Source organism: Lichenostomus cassidix, chromosome 3 (assembly GCF_008360975.1).
Source record: "Lichenostomus cassidix isolate B80296 chromosome 3, HeHo_3.0, whole genome shotgun sequence".
In the NCBI taxonomy this organism is placed as follows: Eukaryota; Metazoa; Chordata; class Aves; order Passeriformes; family Meliphagidae; genus Lichenostomus; species Lichenostomus cassidix.
Window position 1 is genome coordinate 20,309,426 of NC_139483.1, and position 19,766 is coordinate 20,329,191.

Below are 19,766 nucleotides of genomic sequence, written 5' to 3' on the forward strand. Positions count from 1 at the left end.
GTATTTTCATCCACCCATTTCTCCAAGCAGCAACCATGGTTGTTCAACAAGCTCAGATGCTGGGCTTTTTGCAAATAATCTGTGCTTTTCTGACCAGAGTGAAGTTTATCAATCTGTGGTGCAATAAAATCCTGAATTGGTATCTGCAGGCCAGTTTGAAGAGAAAAAACTGTTTAATCATGCAATGATGCTGGCAGATTTCTAAAAGCATTTGATGATATCAGATGGATTTCAGCATATTCCAGTCAAGAATTGGAACAGGCTCCCCAGGGGAATTACTGTCCCTGGAAGTGTTTCAAAAACATGTAAATGTAGCACTTGAGGACATGGTTTAGTTGGTTAACAGTTGAACTACATCTCTTCCAACCTAACTGTTCTATAATTATATGATTCTATATTTATGTCCAAATCTAAGACTATATTCAGACTGCCAACAGAACTTTAGAGTGGGTGCCAAAAATGTATAATCAAAGACCTTTTCAAGCCATTAAAATTAACAGAGTTATTGCCTACAGAGGTTGTTACCTACTTAAAAATTGAAATGAGAAGCTCTAATAGCCCCTGATATTACTTTATCTTATTTAGCTAAAAGATTATAGAGTAAGAATAAAAGATTTGCCACTACAGTGGAAAAAAGTTCTAGTCTTTTTAAGTCAGTTTGTTGTGAAGTTTTTTTAATAGTATTCAAATATCACATAAAAATAGATTATGTAAATTAGAAGTAGCACAGATCCTTAATCTGAGAGAACTTGGATGCCAAAATATTTTTTGATAGCAGAGCCAGGAAATAAAAGTTAGCAGTTTTAACTGTGTAATACAAGATCTGTCTCTAAGATATGATCAGTTAAACTGAGCAATACAGACACTTGGGATGCTTGACTCTGTTTTCACCCTTATGACCTAAAATATCTGCTTCCAAGAGTTTGTTATCAAAATAAACACAGTAGAAAACAGCACAAGAGCACACAGACCAGCACAATGGATGGCAATCACCATGCATCACGCAGCAAAAAAGCCTCAAGGACCTGTGATGACCAAATGATCAATGACCAAAGTCATCCATCCATCCATCTACGTTTTCCCTGATACCTCTTTTGTGATATCAAAAGAATGCAGCTAAACAGAGCAAGTCACCACCAACACATGATCCAATGACATAATTTCAGAATCAAAGTCTGCAAAAATTACAGATGTATGAATAATCCTCACTAATTCTGGTAGTTAAAAAGCTAAAAAAGACAACTAAAAAACTCTGAATTTGGAAAAGTAATTGTAGAAAAGAGGACAGGATTTTCTTCCTAGGCAGCCTCTTCAGACTGTAAAAGTTTTCAGAGGTTAACAAAATGCCAACATATACTAAAAGCAACCTGATCCTTCAAGTATCTGTCTTTACCAAATAGAAAAATCCTTCCTGAACAAAAATAAGTTGCACAACTAATTCCAATGACAGAGAAGAGTTTATTTGTTAGGCCCACAAGCAGCAAGCATTGTCAATCCATTCTGGAGCAGTATTTAATTCAGATTATATGCCTGGAGAAAGGAAGTGAGATGAAAAATCTATACAGCAATAGGTGATGACAGCAAAGAAGCAATTATTCAGAAGTCACAGCTGGAGCCTGGCTATCAGAAACAAGAAAGGACTAAGCCAACACACCTAATTCTTCCTTTTGGTTACAACTTCAAAAATCCTTATGGCATTCTGGCAGATACAAAACGCCACCAATGTTTTCAAATCATATAATCTTTACCCAGATATATGTTTAAAACCGGATGCTAGAACATAAAACATATATTCTATAGAGAATATCAAGCTCTGTGGGATGAAAACTGTGCTTACATTCAAAGCATTAAAAGCCACCTCAGCATAGATGGATTTTGTAAAGTATTTAAATTCTCAAAACTGCAGTACTTTTTCCTATTTACACTGCTTGATACCTTCCTTACTGTTCATCTAAATATTAGAGCAATACTCCCATAACCACAGTATCTGAGCATATTGAATTACTGATTTCAGATGGAAAACTGGCTTTGAGAAAGGATCCCTGCAGGTAAGGTACACTAACAGAAAACATGATCAAATTTCTGTCCAGTGAAACCTGAATTTACAGTTTACATGGTTGCTATGAAGCAATCAGAGCAAAGATGTCCAAATGAAGCAGTGTCTTGTCTTTAATTAGACTTGGCTTTCTCCATGCTCTGGTTACTGGTCCAGAGAAACCCATCAGAATCCCACACAAGTGCAGAAAAGGGAGGAAATCACATCTTCAGTGAAGCCATGAAGGAGAAACAATCTGCAGATTTGTCCCCACAGGGCCAAAAACCAAAATACTTAAGATGCTAATTTCTTACAAACATCAAAGAGTATTTCTAACTGCCCTTAAAAAACCCCAACCAAACAAAAACAAACAAAAAATATGTATATCAGAGACTGCCTCACTTAGAAGAGGATGATTTTCACAAAATAAATTATCTAGAAGGAAAAAGATGTTATTCTCTCCAGTCCTGCTGTGCAAGTCCAGACTAAAATTTTAACCACTAGTACTCAATATGACAACACCTTGAGCAAGAGAGCAACCCATCATATGTTTTATAGGCTAATAGCTGTACTACTACACAATTTATTTGGTTTTAGCTAGTATGTAGCAGACAATTATACTTCTTTTAGATTACACTGCATTTTTTTCCCACCTGGAAAAGCATCTGTTCATCGGTGAAACTCAGCATGACCAGAAGGTAGGTAATGCACATATAGGACTTTTCTATACTATCACCTAAATTATGGACCCCCCAAGTCTTCCTTACTACCCCTCTTACTTTTAATCTGCAATTAACTTGTGTCTTCTGCAACTGTCTGCTTCTGCCAAATGAAAAATTGAAGTAATCAGATTGTAATATTGTACTGAAAAATTATATTTGTGCTAGCAGTTCAAATCAGTATTTATCATTTTTTTCTTTATCTTGTGCATATATCTGCATATGCAATGCTTGTTACTATAGAAGTAAATTTGTGCACTTGAAAAATATGGATTTTTAACATACACTGAGATATGAACTACAACTTTGCTTGCAGTCATACCAACTCATACAGCTTTTGCAAAAGGATGACACCAGAGGGTGAGATTTTCCAAAGCACAAGAGGATTCAAGACAGAAAAAAAAAAATCACTGAAAAAAAGTTAATGGATTTTGTTAATTTCCCCTTTGCCTGTATTTCTACTCAGCTTCCCTTCTGGTTTTCAGGGTTGTTTTTTTTTAATGGAATCAAGCTGCTGGCAGTAATGAGAAATCCATAAAATATAGAGAGCTCTCATTCTATAAAAAAGAAACACTTTCATAAAATGCTAATGGATATACCCATTCACAGTAGTGATACTTGAATGATATTTCACTCCATAATGCTGGAGGTACTCGACAGCAGATTTTATACTGGTGGCAGCTCACATTAAGAAATCCTTAAGGTCTTTTAGGCTACCAGTTTAGAATCCTTTCTATATTCTTTGGGAAAAAAAAAATTTACTGATATCATTGAAATAGAATCAACTGGCAATTCCAACTGTTAGGAAAGGTACAGTCAAGTCTGCATGAAAGCATTTGGGTGAATATAGGGCAAAGAGTCTACGTAGTCTACGTAGCCCTTTCTTAAGTAGATCTTAGCTCTCCAGTTCAGCACACCACTGGAATATCAAGCCCCAGCTCTGACCCATGAGCACTAACTAGTGCCTGCCCTGCTCCAGCCAGAGTGCCAAGAGAATTCCTGGGACTTTGGAGATGAACAGATAGTGTGCACATCAACCAAAACTTTGATACACTGCAAGCAGCCTTCTCCAGATCTTAGTTTCCAGGAGGACAAACCACCTCATCCTACATTCAGACCAACATGACAGGCAAACAGAGTATGATTTCCATTAGGCAGGTTCTTACCTGGCATAAAAACCATATGCTATTCAGTCAGATCTGCAAAAACTGCTCAAGAGATCTTCAAACAGAGAACTTGTGCTAAAAGTACCTAAGAAGTGCCCACTTTCTACAGTGATCAGTAGGCACAAATTCCAACCAATAGCTTTGCTTTCAAAAGAGGTTATATGCCACCAATGCTAGTCTTATATTGTTAGTCCCCACCCAAAAAAACCACAAAAAACCCCACAAAAACAAACAAACAAAAAATCTGTGATGGATTCCGGCTGCCATTCCCTCTTTAAAAGCTGCTCCTGCTTAGCAGCTCAACTGAACAAACTGGAAACAGCTGTGAATAAAGCAGCACATAAAGATAAACAGCTTAACATGGTCAAAACTTACCAACAGAGCACCCTAAGGGGATACACACTGTGAACAGGTGCTTTTATTTTGGCCTCTAAACCTTACCCACTCAGTGACCCCGATGTAGAAGCAAAGCACAAAACATTCCCTTTTTTCTGTGTTTTCCAAAATCCTGTGCCTCTGTTTGCTTACAGGATTTGAGGTTCTCATGGTTGGTTGCACCACTTGTTATCCAATTACAAAAATAAACAAAAAGGGAGCAGGAAATCATTTCATTCATCCAAGCATTCTGGAAGCAGTGTAACCATACTTGGTGATTCTTCCTCACATCCTTTCCTTTACTGATAATAAGAAGCTTTGTAACCTGGGAATTGCAATGGACATGATCAAAAGCCCCAGAAACCCTGTTCTGATCAGCCAATGATGAGAAATCTGAATAAAGAAAACAAAATCCCATTTCATTAGCACACTGGCATTAACAGAGTAAGCTGTGAAAACTTCACTGCTCATTTGCAGTGTAAATTGGGGACTGTCACAAGTGACAAACTGACATTTTCACTCCACATCAAGACTTGAACTTCCAAGCAGAACTGCTTTAAGCATAGTCTGTTGTTTAGGAAATTACCAAAGGTAATGGAGTGATGGAAAGCTGAAAACCTGGCAATCTGTTTTAACACAACTATTTTCAGGTTTTGAGAAAAAAAGAAGATAAAAGCTTAGAAACTACAAGTACATCAAACTGCAAAAATGGTACATCTTCCTTCTTGCTTTGCAAGATCCAGCAACAAATAGACACCACACCAAAATAAAACTGTCAGTGCTGCCTAGCAGGAAACTTATCAAAGACATTTAAAAGGCTTTTTTAATGACAAAACCAATTTTAATGAAGTCACATCAGTGTTGAAAAACATTCCAGGTGATCAGAAAAAATATTCCATAATATAAACATAGTCGGAAACTCAGAGTTACAAAGAAAGTATGTAGTTGGCCGAGCTCTGAATCTAAATCCTAAAAGAATAAAAATGCATTAAAAAAAAAATCAGAAAAAAATATATGAAAATTGATATGAAATGTCACTGATGCCACCACCTTCCCTAAAGAGACAGCATCCCTTCATACCATCCATTCCCAAATTTCTTGTCCAGAATTCAGAACTTACCAGATAAATAGAAACACCCTTGTACATTTGCACAACTAAGAGGCTACATCACCCTAACCTTTTCTAATACAGCTGGTACCTTAAAGTAACAATATCACCAGAAATATCTGACCCTGAATATGGCCCACAGAAAATGCAAGTGCTTGCAATTTACCATATGCCTGCCCATCAGATTCCTGTGTATCAAAACAGCTGGTAGAAAAAAAGAATCGCTTCTCTGTATAATTAAAGCTGTTTATTGTCCCATAAACACTTTTTCAATTTCAGAGCTACCTTTGGCATTGTTGACTATTTTCTTAGGCTCAGCCATTTTGGTCAGTGAGGCTCAATTTGTTTTCTCTGATTTGCTCATTCAGTTTAATTCAATTTTTCTGATATACAAGCCCTCGATGTCTCTAACTGAGCTCTTCATCTAATATAATTTTCTTTCAGGTCTTCACCACAGTCCTTCCTCCACCACTGTCCCATGTTCTCTAGCTTTCAGCAGTCTTATCCTAATTATTGCTCCTGTATCTTGTACAGTCCAAGTATTATTTCTTCAGCATTCAAGTCAGATAAGCCCTCTTTCCCACTGCCTGAGCAAATGCAGGAGAAAATTGAGGGCATAGCAGTAATACACTTTCAACTCACTGTTCCTGGGAGAAATAATTACAGAGGAAATCTTGTTTAGTCCCTACTGCCCTGGGAGAGAGTGTGCTCAGTTCAGATGAAATATTTGGAGAATTGCGTTGCCAAACCCTAACAGGTCTCTCCAGAGCACAATTGAAGCACTATTTGTCAACAGCCAATAACTGGGTCAAATTCAGACACTTTTTCAAAAGTGCAACAAAAGAAGCAAAGGAAATAAATTAGAATGGAGCAAATAGAGACTAAAAACCTAATTTCATTTCAACAACTATTAAGGACAGCAGCACAGGGATGGGAAGGTAAGCACAACACCAACCTGGAGGGATGACTGAATTCTGAAGAGATCTCGGGAGGATTTTTTCCAAACTAAAAAATCTTTCTGTTGACATCTTATCAGATGAGATATACATGTTTAACATGCTTTGAGAGTCAATGTGACTCTCAGGAGAGCAGCAGGAGTTTTCAATGGAGCCCTCCACAGAGTAAGAGATGGAATGAGCATTCCCAATTCATTCCCCAGTGACCTCTGTAGAATGTCTCTCACTACCACATTTTCACAGACCATGAATTTTAACCACTTTTTTTCTGTATTGCTCTGCAGCTGGTCTTATCAGCTGGTTATATTCAGCCTTGCCACACACATCCCCCTGCAAGAAGCTCTATGAAATCTGGACACGTGCAGCCAGGCTATCTATCAGTGGAGGCTGAGATCCTCAGTCTTGCCTTGATGAAGAAGATTATTTCTGTTTGAGGAGCCCTGAAAGAAACAGGTCCTCAGAAGCCATAAGCTCCAATGTCCACCAAGTAGTCAAGTGCATTTAAGTCATGGACCCAAATGCAGATTTGATTACAGATATGATGGAGAAAAGTCACATATCAAAATATTTTTCAGGCAAATGTATTTTATGTTTTTTTAACTTTAGGAGTTTTTCTCCAATCCCCTACTAAATCACCTCAGCATTTGGACTCCCTTTCTATTTCTTGCTTCTTCTCTCTCCCCCTGCAAATACACAAACAGAGATACAAGTATTTATACTCTGATAAGCTGCAATCTTTTAAAATGAAACTTTTATGCTCATCCTCAAAAGCTTTGTTTCTTCTTTGGTGGCACAAACAAACAAAAAAGAATCATGTTCTAACATAAGTATGTGATGTTTCTTACTTTTCTGAACTAGGGGAACAAATTTTTCAATGTCATTTGCACTTTTTTATCTTTATGATTATCTGACATAATAGGTAACACATCTGATTATGAACAATATTTGTCTTTTTATAACGTCAAAAGTATTTTGTATATTTTAGTTGTCAGCACATTATTCTGTTACCTTCTATTTCAAAAATGCAGTGGAATGGTGCCAGAAGGGACAGTTTTAGCAGCAGGATTTTATTATTGTTTCAAATCGATAAGCAATGTAATAAGACTTTTTAAAATACCCAGCCTTCACAAGCAAACTTTGTGTCCAGGCAGTGGGAAAATGACAGAAGGAATTATTCCTTACAGTAAAATCACATCTGAAGCTACATAACTAATTACAGCTTTAAAAATGACAAATCAGGTTGAAATTTCTAGTCAAAATATAAAACTATTTTTCAGCATCTTAGCTGCTTGCTATTCACATCTGTTCCCTACAGTGTAAATATTTATATTTTTTTTTTCTTTTTTTAATCTTCACATTCCTTTGTACACTTTAATAATGGTTGCTAGGCTTTTGGACCCCAAAGCCCCATATTACCACAGCTACATGCATGAACCTGAATTAAAGACTTTAGTCATGAGTGAACTTCTCAAGAGGTTTGGTTCCTAGAGACCACGAGAAGCTTGGGTTCGAAAATCGAGGGCTGGTGACAACAAAAGTGGAAAAGTACAAAAACAAAGGATGTGTTCTCCCTTTTTTGATTTGTAGACACAGCTTTTAGCAGCTGCTGGATTTGGACATCATGAGGGCTGCAAAGCATCCTCGAGTGCTAAGGCATTAAAGGAGCTCTGTTTGAAAGGATGCACTCTGGCAAACCACAGCGAGGTTGCTGGCACTCCCAACGTGCTCTCAACTGCCATCCAAGACACTCCATCTACCAGGAGGCTGAATAAATACTCTTCCCACCATATGTCTACTTGCAGTGCTTGAAAAAATCATTATAGACTGGCTGGAATAAGAGTGGAAATAACACAGCTCTTTTAGATGAAGATCCATAACAGTCTAGTAGAGGTTCTCGTGATGCAGCTTCTGATATTACAGAGGGCACTACATCTTTTATGTGCTGAGACACCAGACATTTGGGAAAACAACTGCTGAGCTCAAAGCCTTGGCATGCCTACTTTGTTTTTTCCATTTTCCTAGATACAAGTCTCAAGCTTCAAAATGACAGGTCTGCATTTCTACCCTGCTGCAAATATAAAACTTTCCCCGCCCCTAAAATATAAGTCTGGGGGGAAGTGGGGTAAGTACAGGTGTTGTCTGTAGGCACATTTCTCAATTCAATTCTATTGAAGGAAATTATCTAGAAGTTACAAATCATGCACAGTGCCAGCAATGAGCTCTCAGAATAAAAAGAGGAGACATAAAGCTTATTTTCCCCTCCTCCTCAGCACTATCTCCAGCTTCATGATTAAGTTACCATTTTTCTTGCTTTTCTCTTCAAGCCTCCTTTTTCTTGGTCTTGTGGTCTTAGAACAGGACTGACTGGATAATGGCATTTTCAGGTAGACAAAAAGAGGTTCTTTTGTACTTGGCAGCATGCACAGCATCCCAAGGAACAATGCAACAACATTTTTCATAGATAATTTCATATTCCTATTTCCCTCCACTACCCTTTTCCCTCTTAGAGACTGTCTGAAACCATTCCATATGCTCAGACTAATAATCATGTAATTTCACATGTCTTTGTTGAGATGAGGTATATTTGTTCTGGAAAGCTATTCACAATCAAGAACTCCTAAATAAGCCAGTCAATGCTATAACCAGTGAGGGCCCTTCCTGAAACAAGTTCTGTTCTGTAGCACAGCAGTGAATGCAAAATCAAAACTGAGGATCTGTTCTAAATAAAGCTTTGCGAAATTGTTTCATCCTGGCTCTAAATTAAATTCACTTCTTAGGAAAGATCTAGTAGCAGTATCACATCATATTCAATTCAAACTGATTTTATTAATTTTATATTATGCACTGTAACACTTACTGGGTAGCATGAAGGATTATAAAAAACTTCCAAAAATGTTATATAAATACCAAGCCACATTTTCTGTAGTGTTGCCACTGCTTTTGTGAGCTGGCTTTGGAACTCTGTAGACATAATGACACCATCAGAGTGCCTTTCAGAAACCTACAGGAGATCCAGAAGTTGGTTCTAGTCTGCTGCCAACAGCCACCAAAACAGACAGTCAATATTTTTCATGCCAGTGTTTGACACTACTGGGATATGACAATAACAACAAAACAATAACCTATTGCTTAGGCAGATGCTAAAGGCTTTATTTATTATCCTCTTTCTCCAGAAACCAAATATTTGTGGGATGCAAGTGCTACTGCCAATAAAGAAAGGCTTTGCTTTCATTAAAGAAAGGTTTGAGAGATTCTATTCATAGACTACTTGTTCCATTTGAATGTCTTAGATTCTGACATATCACCAGGAAGAGTGTGGGCTAAGTGATATGGTAAAATTATAGTAATAAGAGGTTTGGAAAGTTACAAAATCTGCTGCAACAATGGAAAGATATTGTCTCTAAATGGTGGTAATCTCTTCTCTCATATTCAAGTACTTCTTGGGGCATACAGACTAAAGGACATAATATTTACAAATTTTATTCATATTTATCAAGTCTCATTTAAAAATTATTTCTGTAAAGTTGTTCTATGAATTTATAAGATCCTGTCTTTGTCCACAGAGAATATCTGTAGTGTTTGTCTGAAACCTGTGGCAACTCTCTGGAGATGTTCATAAACCACATTTTGACTCTTGAGAAATTGAATTATTACTATGATATACCCCCTGATTGGAAGGAATGCCTTCACTTTCAAAAAGTTACTGATATACAAAAAGGTACTGTTCTGAACACAAAATCCCTTGCTGGCACATAATACTACAAAGAAAAAGGGAAAGCACACCCAGCTGTTATGCTTGACACCATTTTGCCAGCGAATTCGCTTTTCCAAGTGTTTTTCACCACAGCACCACCTTCTGCCACACCACAAGCCCTGGGAACCATGGGAGAGGTGGTTCACAGCACTAAGACAAAGCCAACCACACTGCAGCTTTCACATGAACTTGCTGCCCTTGGATCCTGAGAAAAAATGCTCAAAAGTGCAACTGACTGGGAGCTCCCCACCAGAAAGGGTCCCTGATGAAAAAAAACCCCAGTCACTCCAAAGCCAAAATATTTTATGGAAGACTTTTTTCATCACTTTTTTTCTCGGGTTTCTATCACAAAACTTGAAACCAATATTTACTGTTGCCTAATTTGACCTGGTTCTGACAACTCTGGTTTGCAGAAATGACCTGAAATTGTAATTTTCAAATGTATTTCCTATTGGGTTATCTTGCCTCTTGGGAGCAGTGGATCAGAGGCCTGGATGCCTTTGCAGATCCCCTGCTCTCCTCTAAGCTGGACTCAGACATGTTTTGGTAGAACCAGGTTGATAAATTAAATCAGGAAACATTTTGGTTTAGGAAAGCCTTAGTTTTACTTGGAAAAAAAAGTTGGTGAGACAAAATGTTCCACTGCTGTAAAATAATTTTTGAACTTTTGATTCCTTGAACACTTTTCATTTGTTAACTTTTAACTTTATTGGGAAGCAAAATAGCTCTTATGCAGTTTCTACAAGATCATGGATGTTTACAACATAAAGCTTAGTGCTGTCAAAGAAGATAATACAAGACTGATCACAAAGCTATCCTTTCAAAGTTCTTGCTTTTTTTGGTTACTAACTTTAATTTTAATTAGATTTTTCAATACTTGGGGGGTTTTATCACCTTGAGGACCTACTACTACAAAATCAGTAAGTTTGCTACAAATCAAGGAGGTAAGAGTTTCACTGATTGTTTTCACTAAACCTGTGTTTCAGTTACTCTAGATGTAGAAAAATATTCCATAGGCACAATATTTATGCATATACATACAGACATTTTTATACTCAAACACACAAAACATATGGTACTTAAGCACTTCTACATAAAGAAGAACAGTATAGACAACACTTGAAAAGAAGATCCTCTTCCATCACAATATGCATATCAATATCATGTGGTGGTAATTATTGCAAAGATGCTACAATTCCTTATACATTACTCTCTTAATGCATGCCTCAGTTTTTTTCTCATGATTTCTTCTTCAAATTTCCATCCACCTTTGTGAATGCCCCTTTGTGAGCCGTGAGCTACATTACATTTTTTAACTGCGTATCATGTGTACAATTTTGTAGTCAAAGGAAAGAAACTGAAATACCAAACACTACTTCTTTTTACACCTCCTCTGAGGGACAGTGACTCTTCCAGAATTTAGATGAAATAGCAATATTGAATGGGAGTATAACATATATAGACTTTGAATTTCATACACCTCAGTCAAGGTTTAATGCACATGTGCTTCAAATCACGCCCCATTTAACACTTGTGACTGTACAGTTGACCAAATTCCCCCCAGAAAATGTTTCCACAACCTCTTCCAGTCACCTGACAGAAATATACAGCAACATTTTTTTTCTACAGAAAAATCACTCAGCTAGGGTTTCTTTACAAACAGCTATTATTTCTGTCCCTGCAGCTAGAAAGTAACTCTCTACTTAAAACAGAAGACTTCAAAGATTTACCATTAACAAATATATACACACACTGGAAATCAAAAGAGTTTCAGCTCATTGACTATAAAAAGATAATAAGCTGTCTCCTACCTATGGTGGTAATAACAGTGCCAGCAAAGAAGAAGGAACTTCCCAAGTCCCAGTGACTGATCTGAGCAGATGTGTTTCCTACAGGTATGATTCCTGCATTTATTGCTGCCACTACTTGCTGCAAGTTTAAAAAGATTTTTGTCAATATTCATGAAACAATTCTATTCATATACATTACACAGTAAATTGATTAAATCACTTATTTGATGCAAGCACTAAACCAGAAAAGGATCTGTGTTGCTTTGCTCGAGCTTTATCACTCAGTCAGGCTACAATTAATTCTTCAGCAGCCACTCCAGGCAATTCAGAAGAGCTGTAAAGTCCAGACCATCAGGGAGAATGCAAAATTCACAATATCTGCAACATTACTATCTCAGTTAGAAGGCAAACACAATTATTTTTACTGCTACAACTATTTGGTAAAAAAAACATGCATTAGACAAAATTTATGAGAGTTTCCCAAAATGTTCCTGTGTTGTGTTAGGCAAGCAAATGGACTTCTTAAAAAACAGTAATTTTAAAACACCAAGAAAAAATGCCCACGCATTGTTCTGTATCAAATTAATTCCAATTAAAGAAAACACTTTTATATAGCAGACAATTCAATAATTCAAGCAATTGTAACTACAATCATAAAATTTTCACTCTAACAACACAAAAATCAGTCAAACATGTATCTCTATACAACTATACACTTCAGAAATGTCGTTCTTGAAAAATTCAGTTCCAGCAACTAAAATCAACAAGCTTGCCACTAGTGACATTTTCATAGTGTCAAGAAATACAAAATATTTCCTGTTTCACCAGTGTCACCTACTGTAAATTTGTATCACAAAACATATTCCTGTTTAGTTATATCATGATTGCAGATACATACTTATATTTGAGTTAGAGTACACATCAGGGAAAAGCATTTTTAAACTTGCAATAAATATTTCAAAGAATATAAGTTTTCATTTCGTTCTGAAACTTTAAAATAGGATTTATTTCTAACCATGATCCTTATAATAATAATTGGTGTCTAACAAAAGAACAACAGAGGAAGGGATACCACAAAGTGAAAATGAGCATTTTAACTAACTAAGAGCTCCTGCTTGGCAAGTTGTCCAACAATCATTACTGTTGCAGAGGAATAGGGCAGTCTGTTGCAGAGGAACAGTGTTATATAGTAGTAATATTTTTTTCAGTCCCAAAATGCATTGGTAATTTGTAAATTAAAACATTTGTGTTACTAAACAGTGCCCGCAGAAGTCACTTGATCTGGACAGAAATTATAAAGTAACAATGCTGGATTTACTAGGACATCTATTTGTTATTATGGGACTTAAAGCCAATATTAAATCCAACTAAATCCAATCTTTCCAGTTTGCCATTTTCAAAGCTCAGATGCACAAAATAACCGATTTGACGTCCACTGCTGCTCCTCTACAGCCACAGGGATCTTGCTGCCAAACCTAAACCATTTCCACCACCCAGGGTTGTCAACAGAAAGCCAGCTGAGGTACTTTTACATAGACTTTTAACTGCTTTCACTTTAACTTCCTTTTTCTTAATATTTTTTTTAATAACAGAAAGGCAGACATCAAAGAAGTGGAATTTTCAATCCTACTTAAGAAGGAGAAAGGATGGGGAAAGTGAGGGGGAGGAGTATTTAATTTTCCTTTGTGTTGGGAGAATAAATCTTGTACATTTGTACACGATGTACAACTTGGCAAGAGCAAATAGAGCAGCAGTGATACAGACAGGTGTTCCCATCAGTGTAGGAAGGGACATATCAGACTAAGGAGCATGTGAAAGCCATCCCTTGGATTGATTTTGTAATTGACACAGCACAGTTATTCCTTTGGCTTACGAAGCCCGGTGCGCTGCGCTATGCAGAGCCTGCTGAACACAGGCTGAGGACAGTCACTTTTCAGGGGACTGAGAAGTGCCATCACAGGTCCTTGTACCTCCAGGTGGGAACACTCTCTCTCCAGTGAGGACACCATATGATATAGCACTGGATGAATGTAATTTTTTGGAACCATTCTTGTTTCGTTACAGTTTCTTGTACAGGATGAAGGCACTACCCAGGGCAATGCACCTGTTTAGACAGTCTAGCAAGACCAAGTTTTATACCAATCCAGATGTAAAATGTTTTCAGGTCTTTTATCATCACTGCACATTTTTGAAGCCTTATGTACCTCAAGGCCTTTTATATGAAAGGTGTGCCAATATTAACTGCTCAAAGACCCACTACAGCTCTGCATTTCTTGACTTCATACACCATACCTATGTTCTTCCAGGAAAAAAAAAAATACTACTTAACCCAAAACTGCCCAAAGCACAACAGATGGCTTCAAAAGACAATTAGCTGCTATTATTATGTCTCTGATTTTATCCAACTGCTAATCAGGAAAATAATCAGGGCTGCTTTCAGAGATGCTTCCTTTTCGTACAGCCTCCTAAGTTCTGACTATGCACACTTTTAGGGACTTTCTGAGTAGGAGGCTGCATCTGCATCATGGTGTTCAGATTGGCTTGGGTGAATTGCTTTACCATTAATTTATCTAACTACTTTTGGAGCTCACTTGTATTTTGGGAGCCAAGTCATTCTGTGGCAGTAAGATCTGCAAATTGCTTGTGGATCATTTAAAAAGCATTTCTCTTTTGAGAGTTTGTATGTGCTTCAAAGTAATTTTCTAAGTTCTTATGCTACAAGGAACACTTGAATAGCAATTTCTAAACTGTCTCCCTCAAGAAATTAATGATCTTGCAGGCCCCTCAGCTTCCTCTTTCTTTCCAAATTGAAGACTCTTTTTAAATAATATATTCACCTCTTTAAAAAATCTCTTGTATATCACATATTTTTTTTTATTGCCAGTATTTATCATTGACTTTCTTTGTACATTTACTGATGCACCTATTGGTTGTTTTCAGCCCAGTTATAGTCATAAAGGGCCAGATGTTGTTTCCAAACACACAATGTTATGCTTTCTCCAGGACTGTGACCGTGTTTGGGAGAAGCCAGGCTTAGATGTTAACAACGCTGATGCATTTTATTCCTTTGGAGCCATCTGTAAGGCTCTTCCTTACTAACAAGGGTGACAGGTGGGTAAGGTTTACTGAGGTCAATGGTACTGTCTCATAAAGTCTTCAAAAGTTGCCCACAGATTTTTCAGGAAGGGTGACTGCATTTTCAGTTCTTTGGATCAGAGGATGACTTTTCTCCTTAGTCTGGTCAGCAATCATAAAAAGATCCTCATCTAAGACTATTCCCAAGAAAAATTTTAGAAGAAAATACTATATTGTATAACTCCTAACATTTGTACATTTCAGGGCACTAATTTCAGGGTAGCATCTTCTTCCTGACTTGTGTCCACCACACAAACTTACCTAGAGGATTGGATATTAACACTTCTCTGGCCCAGAATAAAAACCCAGGCTCGTGCAGTGAGTCTCCACTAACTTCACTAAGGGCCAGGATCTCAGCCTTAGCCTTCAAGTAACAGTCTTATTATTCACTGTCAGAGCTGTCATGTTCAGTGCTCTGCCACCTTAATTCTTGGTCTTCAGCCTCTTTTTTGACTGGTGCCTTACTACTATGGCAAATTTCATTTGTCATGAGTTTGACACCTTCCTTCCTTCCTTCCTTCCTTCCTTCCTTCCTTCCTTCCTTCCTTCCTTCCTTCCTTCCTTCCTTCCTTCCTTCCTTCCTTCCTTCTTTCCTTCCTTCCTTCCTTCCTTCCTCTCTCCCTCTCTCCCTCTCTCCCTCTCTCCCTCTCTCCCTCTCCCTTCCTCCCTCCTTTCCTCCCAATTTCCTCCCTTCTTAACTTCCTCCCTTCCTCCCTAAATTCTTGCTGTCACTTGAGACCTTTGGCTTATCCTGACTGACACAGTAGTGACTTTTGAATCTGTGCATTTTGAATCTAAAAGCAGAATCTTGAAAACTCTGTATAATCTGTACAGTCATCATATGTTGCAGCCTTGAAACACTTTGTGTGATCTTAACATGGGAACTTCTTGACTTATAAAAACTATTTTCCAGTATTAAAGTTAACTGACCTCCTCAGTGGCAATTTTTCTAGTTTTTTATTCCATATACAAAATAAATGGACTTAAAAATCAGTTTTGCTTCAGCATGACAGACCTGGTCAGCATTAGAACAGGGATGTGGACAGATTAAATTCTTAAACTATGTAGATTATTTCACTTGCCTTACATTCTTCCAGAGCCTTTGTCTAGTACTTGTTTCATATGAGGTGACTGAGGACTGGCAGAGGGTGTGTCACCCAGCACATAGCACCCAATCAAGGCCTCTGTGCACAATGATTTTAAGAATAGTAGTATATGGTTACACTTACTTTAATATGCTTTTCTTCTTTAATTATCTTTAAAATGGTGAAAAAAATCAGGCCTTTTTTTTTTGACAGCGAACTGAACTGAGATAAAATCTTGAAATATTTAAACATTTTAGAAAATTCCAATGTTTTGAGTTAGGTGAATTCTTCGGCTACCTCTGTCCTATATCTTAGGACAGATATGAAGTGTCTGACATCAAGTCCTCACTTGCACTGCACCCACACATCCAAACTAGTTGGCTTTGCAGGAACATTTGGGAACCAGCTTTAGCAGAGTACCAGAGAAAAGAGGCAGAGATGATTGAGCCCCAGAGTGGACAGGCCAGGCATGACCAGAGCTCCAAAAGCCCATACGCATTGCTTTCACACCATACATTTTTGGCTTGAAATCAGAACACTGGGAAAAGGAGAGTGACAATACAAATCACATTTTAATTCAATGCCAGTTCTTAATTTCCTATAAAATTTAGTAACACTTTCTGATAAAGACATTGTGCAGTTTTGTGTTATTCCTCTGTTCACACAGGCACCTCTCTGTAGAAGCCATGGTGAACTTTGCTTTGGAGATTAAGACATAGAATATTGCGACTTTCTGTCAAAACAAGGGATAAAACAGTCTTTCAAGCAGCACAGTCATTTTCAGAGAACAGAAGACAATTCTAAGTCAGGGGTTTCACCCTTTAATGCTCTGACCCTGCTAGGAGTCAATGGCATTGACTGACAAAAGGCAGCCTGCTGGCCAGAGAGCTACATGGACTAAGTGTGTCTGCAGAGACACAGGAGGATCAGGAGAGGTTATGAAGTGTGAAGGCTGGCCTCTGGTAGTCAACTGTTGTCCCACATGGAAATCAGGCATAAATAAGTGTGTGTCAAACCAGTCACTCCAGTGCTCATCTCCTTGTTCCACACCAAGCACTGAATATGTTTTTGTACTATCTTCCAGTCACTTCACTTCTACGGAATGATGCAACACAACAGTTCATTACTCTCAGCTCTTCTACTGAAAGATTCAAATAGAAGCACCTCAAATTATGCTTCTGATAAAATCCAGAGCGTGCTTTATTTCGCTACCCAGCTTGTCAGGAGTTAGCTTGTGCTTCCTGGCAATCACTTAACAAGTGATGTCAAAAAGCCAGATGTGCCTCAAAGTTTCTGAAACTCATTTCTCAGCCTGGATTTCTTCCTTCACTGCTGCCATTTGACAAGGGCACTCTACAGCATAAAGACACATCTCATTTGGCCCAGCTACTGCACAAGTCCTGTGTTTTTATTTCAGCTTTGGTTTACAAGGAATGGAAATCCTAGTTCTCAGTTCAAAGGCACAACAGAATGCTTTTAACACTTAGCAAACAACTCTGCAACCTCAAAGCACACTTTTTGGGCCTTGATCTTGAAAGAGATTGCAATAATATTTGTATTATAGTTCTGTGATTCCTTGTTTTTCATTTTGGCTTGTATAACATGCGAGTGTACTCTACACTGGAGATTAGCACTCCACATGCTGAAGAATTGTAGGATTCTTTTCACCCTCTTTCACAACTACTTAAACTAAAAACATGCAGAAACATAATGAAAAACATTTCTATTTCTAAACATGCATTACAAACCCCATGGGTTTCTCTGCATATAAATTCTCTGTGTGTAAATACATATATGTATGTATATACACATACACGTTCAGGGAAAAAGGCTTTTCTTTGCTTCTTGAGATTACAGACTGGAAGAATTATGCAAACAGCTGTTCAGCAGAACTGACTTACTAATGAGTCATATCTGCCACCCTTTCTAAGACAAAAGCTGGCATTCAGATGCAATCAGGCTAAGCTAAGTTCTAGGTCCTATAAAACTGTTCATCTGAAGGAAATGTAATCTTTATGGGTCTCAACACAGGAAGCAGCAAAAAAAGTTTGAAACCAATCTTCTTGAACAAAGAAGTGACAAGGGCAGTTAAAATTTATTTATTATTCTCCCCACAAATAATGCTTGTGAAGGATAAAAACGGCTTTAAAAAACCTTTTTGTTTTAACCACCATGTAGAAAATTACTACAGAAAAGGGAGCTGTCCTGTCCCTGGAGGAAATGCTCCCAGGCAAGAGAAAGTTTGGTAAAAAAACCCTCCTTCCAGGAGCTGAAAATGTCTACAAATGTTGCGATTCAAAGAATTCACAGAATTTGATTCGAGCTTACTAGGTTTAGTAAATAAATTTTTATTTTGTCTCAATAAATATTGGATTTGTCTGAAAACAAGATCTTTGCATCTCTGTGTTTTCCTGTCTACAAAAATTGTACAGCAAACTCAAATACCTTCTAATCTCTGGGAGAGAAAGGATATATACACTTCTTTATTATAACAGCTTTCTACATAATCAGGGCTCAAGGAGCTTATCTGGTTGAAATTAAACAAAATATTCCTCAAAAACTATTTTCTTCCAAAATAATTTTCTTTGGGCTACAATGCAAGATGTGAAGAAACCTGCGAAGGAGAAAAAATCAGCTACTGGTGGAGGTGCAACTTAATGCAGCTACCTACCTTCAACTATAAAAATGAAGCCACAGCAAATACATACATTAAAGTAAAATTAGATTTTACAATAAATTAGTCACATAAGAAGCCATGATGACTTTCTGGTGATGCCAGCTTGAAGAAAGAAACACTGCTCCCACGTCATTCATAATTATTTCAGGCTTCCCTCAAGAGAGAGATAAAGAGGAAAAAACAAGCATTTGTCCTCAAGGGAGATTAAAAAAAAATCCCCATTTTGGTCTCATTCATGATCTAAGAGATGAATGGAAAGAAAAGAGGCAATGCAGCTGACACAAATGTGAGATGAAAACAGGAATGGCACACGACTGTGGACCCCTGAGCAGAGAGCTGTTCTCCCCACGTTAGCCACAAGTCCACACAGGACCCAAGGAGATCAACTTGTGGGATCCAAGTAAATTCGGCTAATCCTGGTGGCTCATTAATTCTTTTTGTTGGTTTGTTTGTTTTAAAGGCAAGCACATTTTTGTGGGCATTCAGTTTTCAGAAGAAGCCACATACCCTGAAAGGGGCAGGATTTAAAACTCTACAAATGTATTACTGCTGAGACAGCTCGGTGCAGCACCCTGAAAACTTGTTCAGATTTCAAAATGAAGGCTTTATAAGACAAGAATTCCCACACACTGCACTTGGAACCCATTAAAAGATTGTGCTGTTTAGTGTAACAGTATTTTTTCCACTTATTAGTGATTCAGAATAAATATATTTGAAAGATCATTCTGCTAAAGGAACAGGAAATTAACTATATTCTATTATTAACTTATGTTCCATTGTAACTTTACTTGAAAACTCTTTAATAGTTTTCAGAATTAACTCATTAAGATAACTATAATAATTCACACAATCTTGCTGGGAAATTCTAGATATTTAAAATAATATAATGGAAATTTTTCTTATTTCCCTTTTTTGCATGAAAAAGTAACACATTAAGCAACTTGCTTGGATACTTAAAGGATTTTT

The 19,766-nt window shown here is 37.4% G+C and overlaps 1 protein-coding gene across 5 annotated transcripts in view; it reads right to left on the reverse strand.

Annotated features, from left to right (window-relative positions):
- KCNK2 (potassium two pore domain channel subfamily K member 2) overlaps positions 1–19,766 on the reverse strand; it is a 127,273-nt gene that overhangs the window by 48,832 nt on the left and 58,675 nt on the right. For all 5 annotated transcript variants that reach the window (XM_085054823.1, XM_085054822.1, XM_085054826.1 and 2 more), the window contains one exon: positions 11,925–12,042. In XM_085054823.1, coding sequence (XP_084910949.1) covers positions 11,925–12,042 — 118 coding nt within the window. The remainder of the gene's footprint in view (positions 1–11,924; positions 12,043–19,766) is intronic.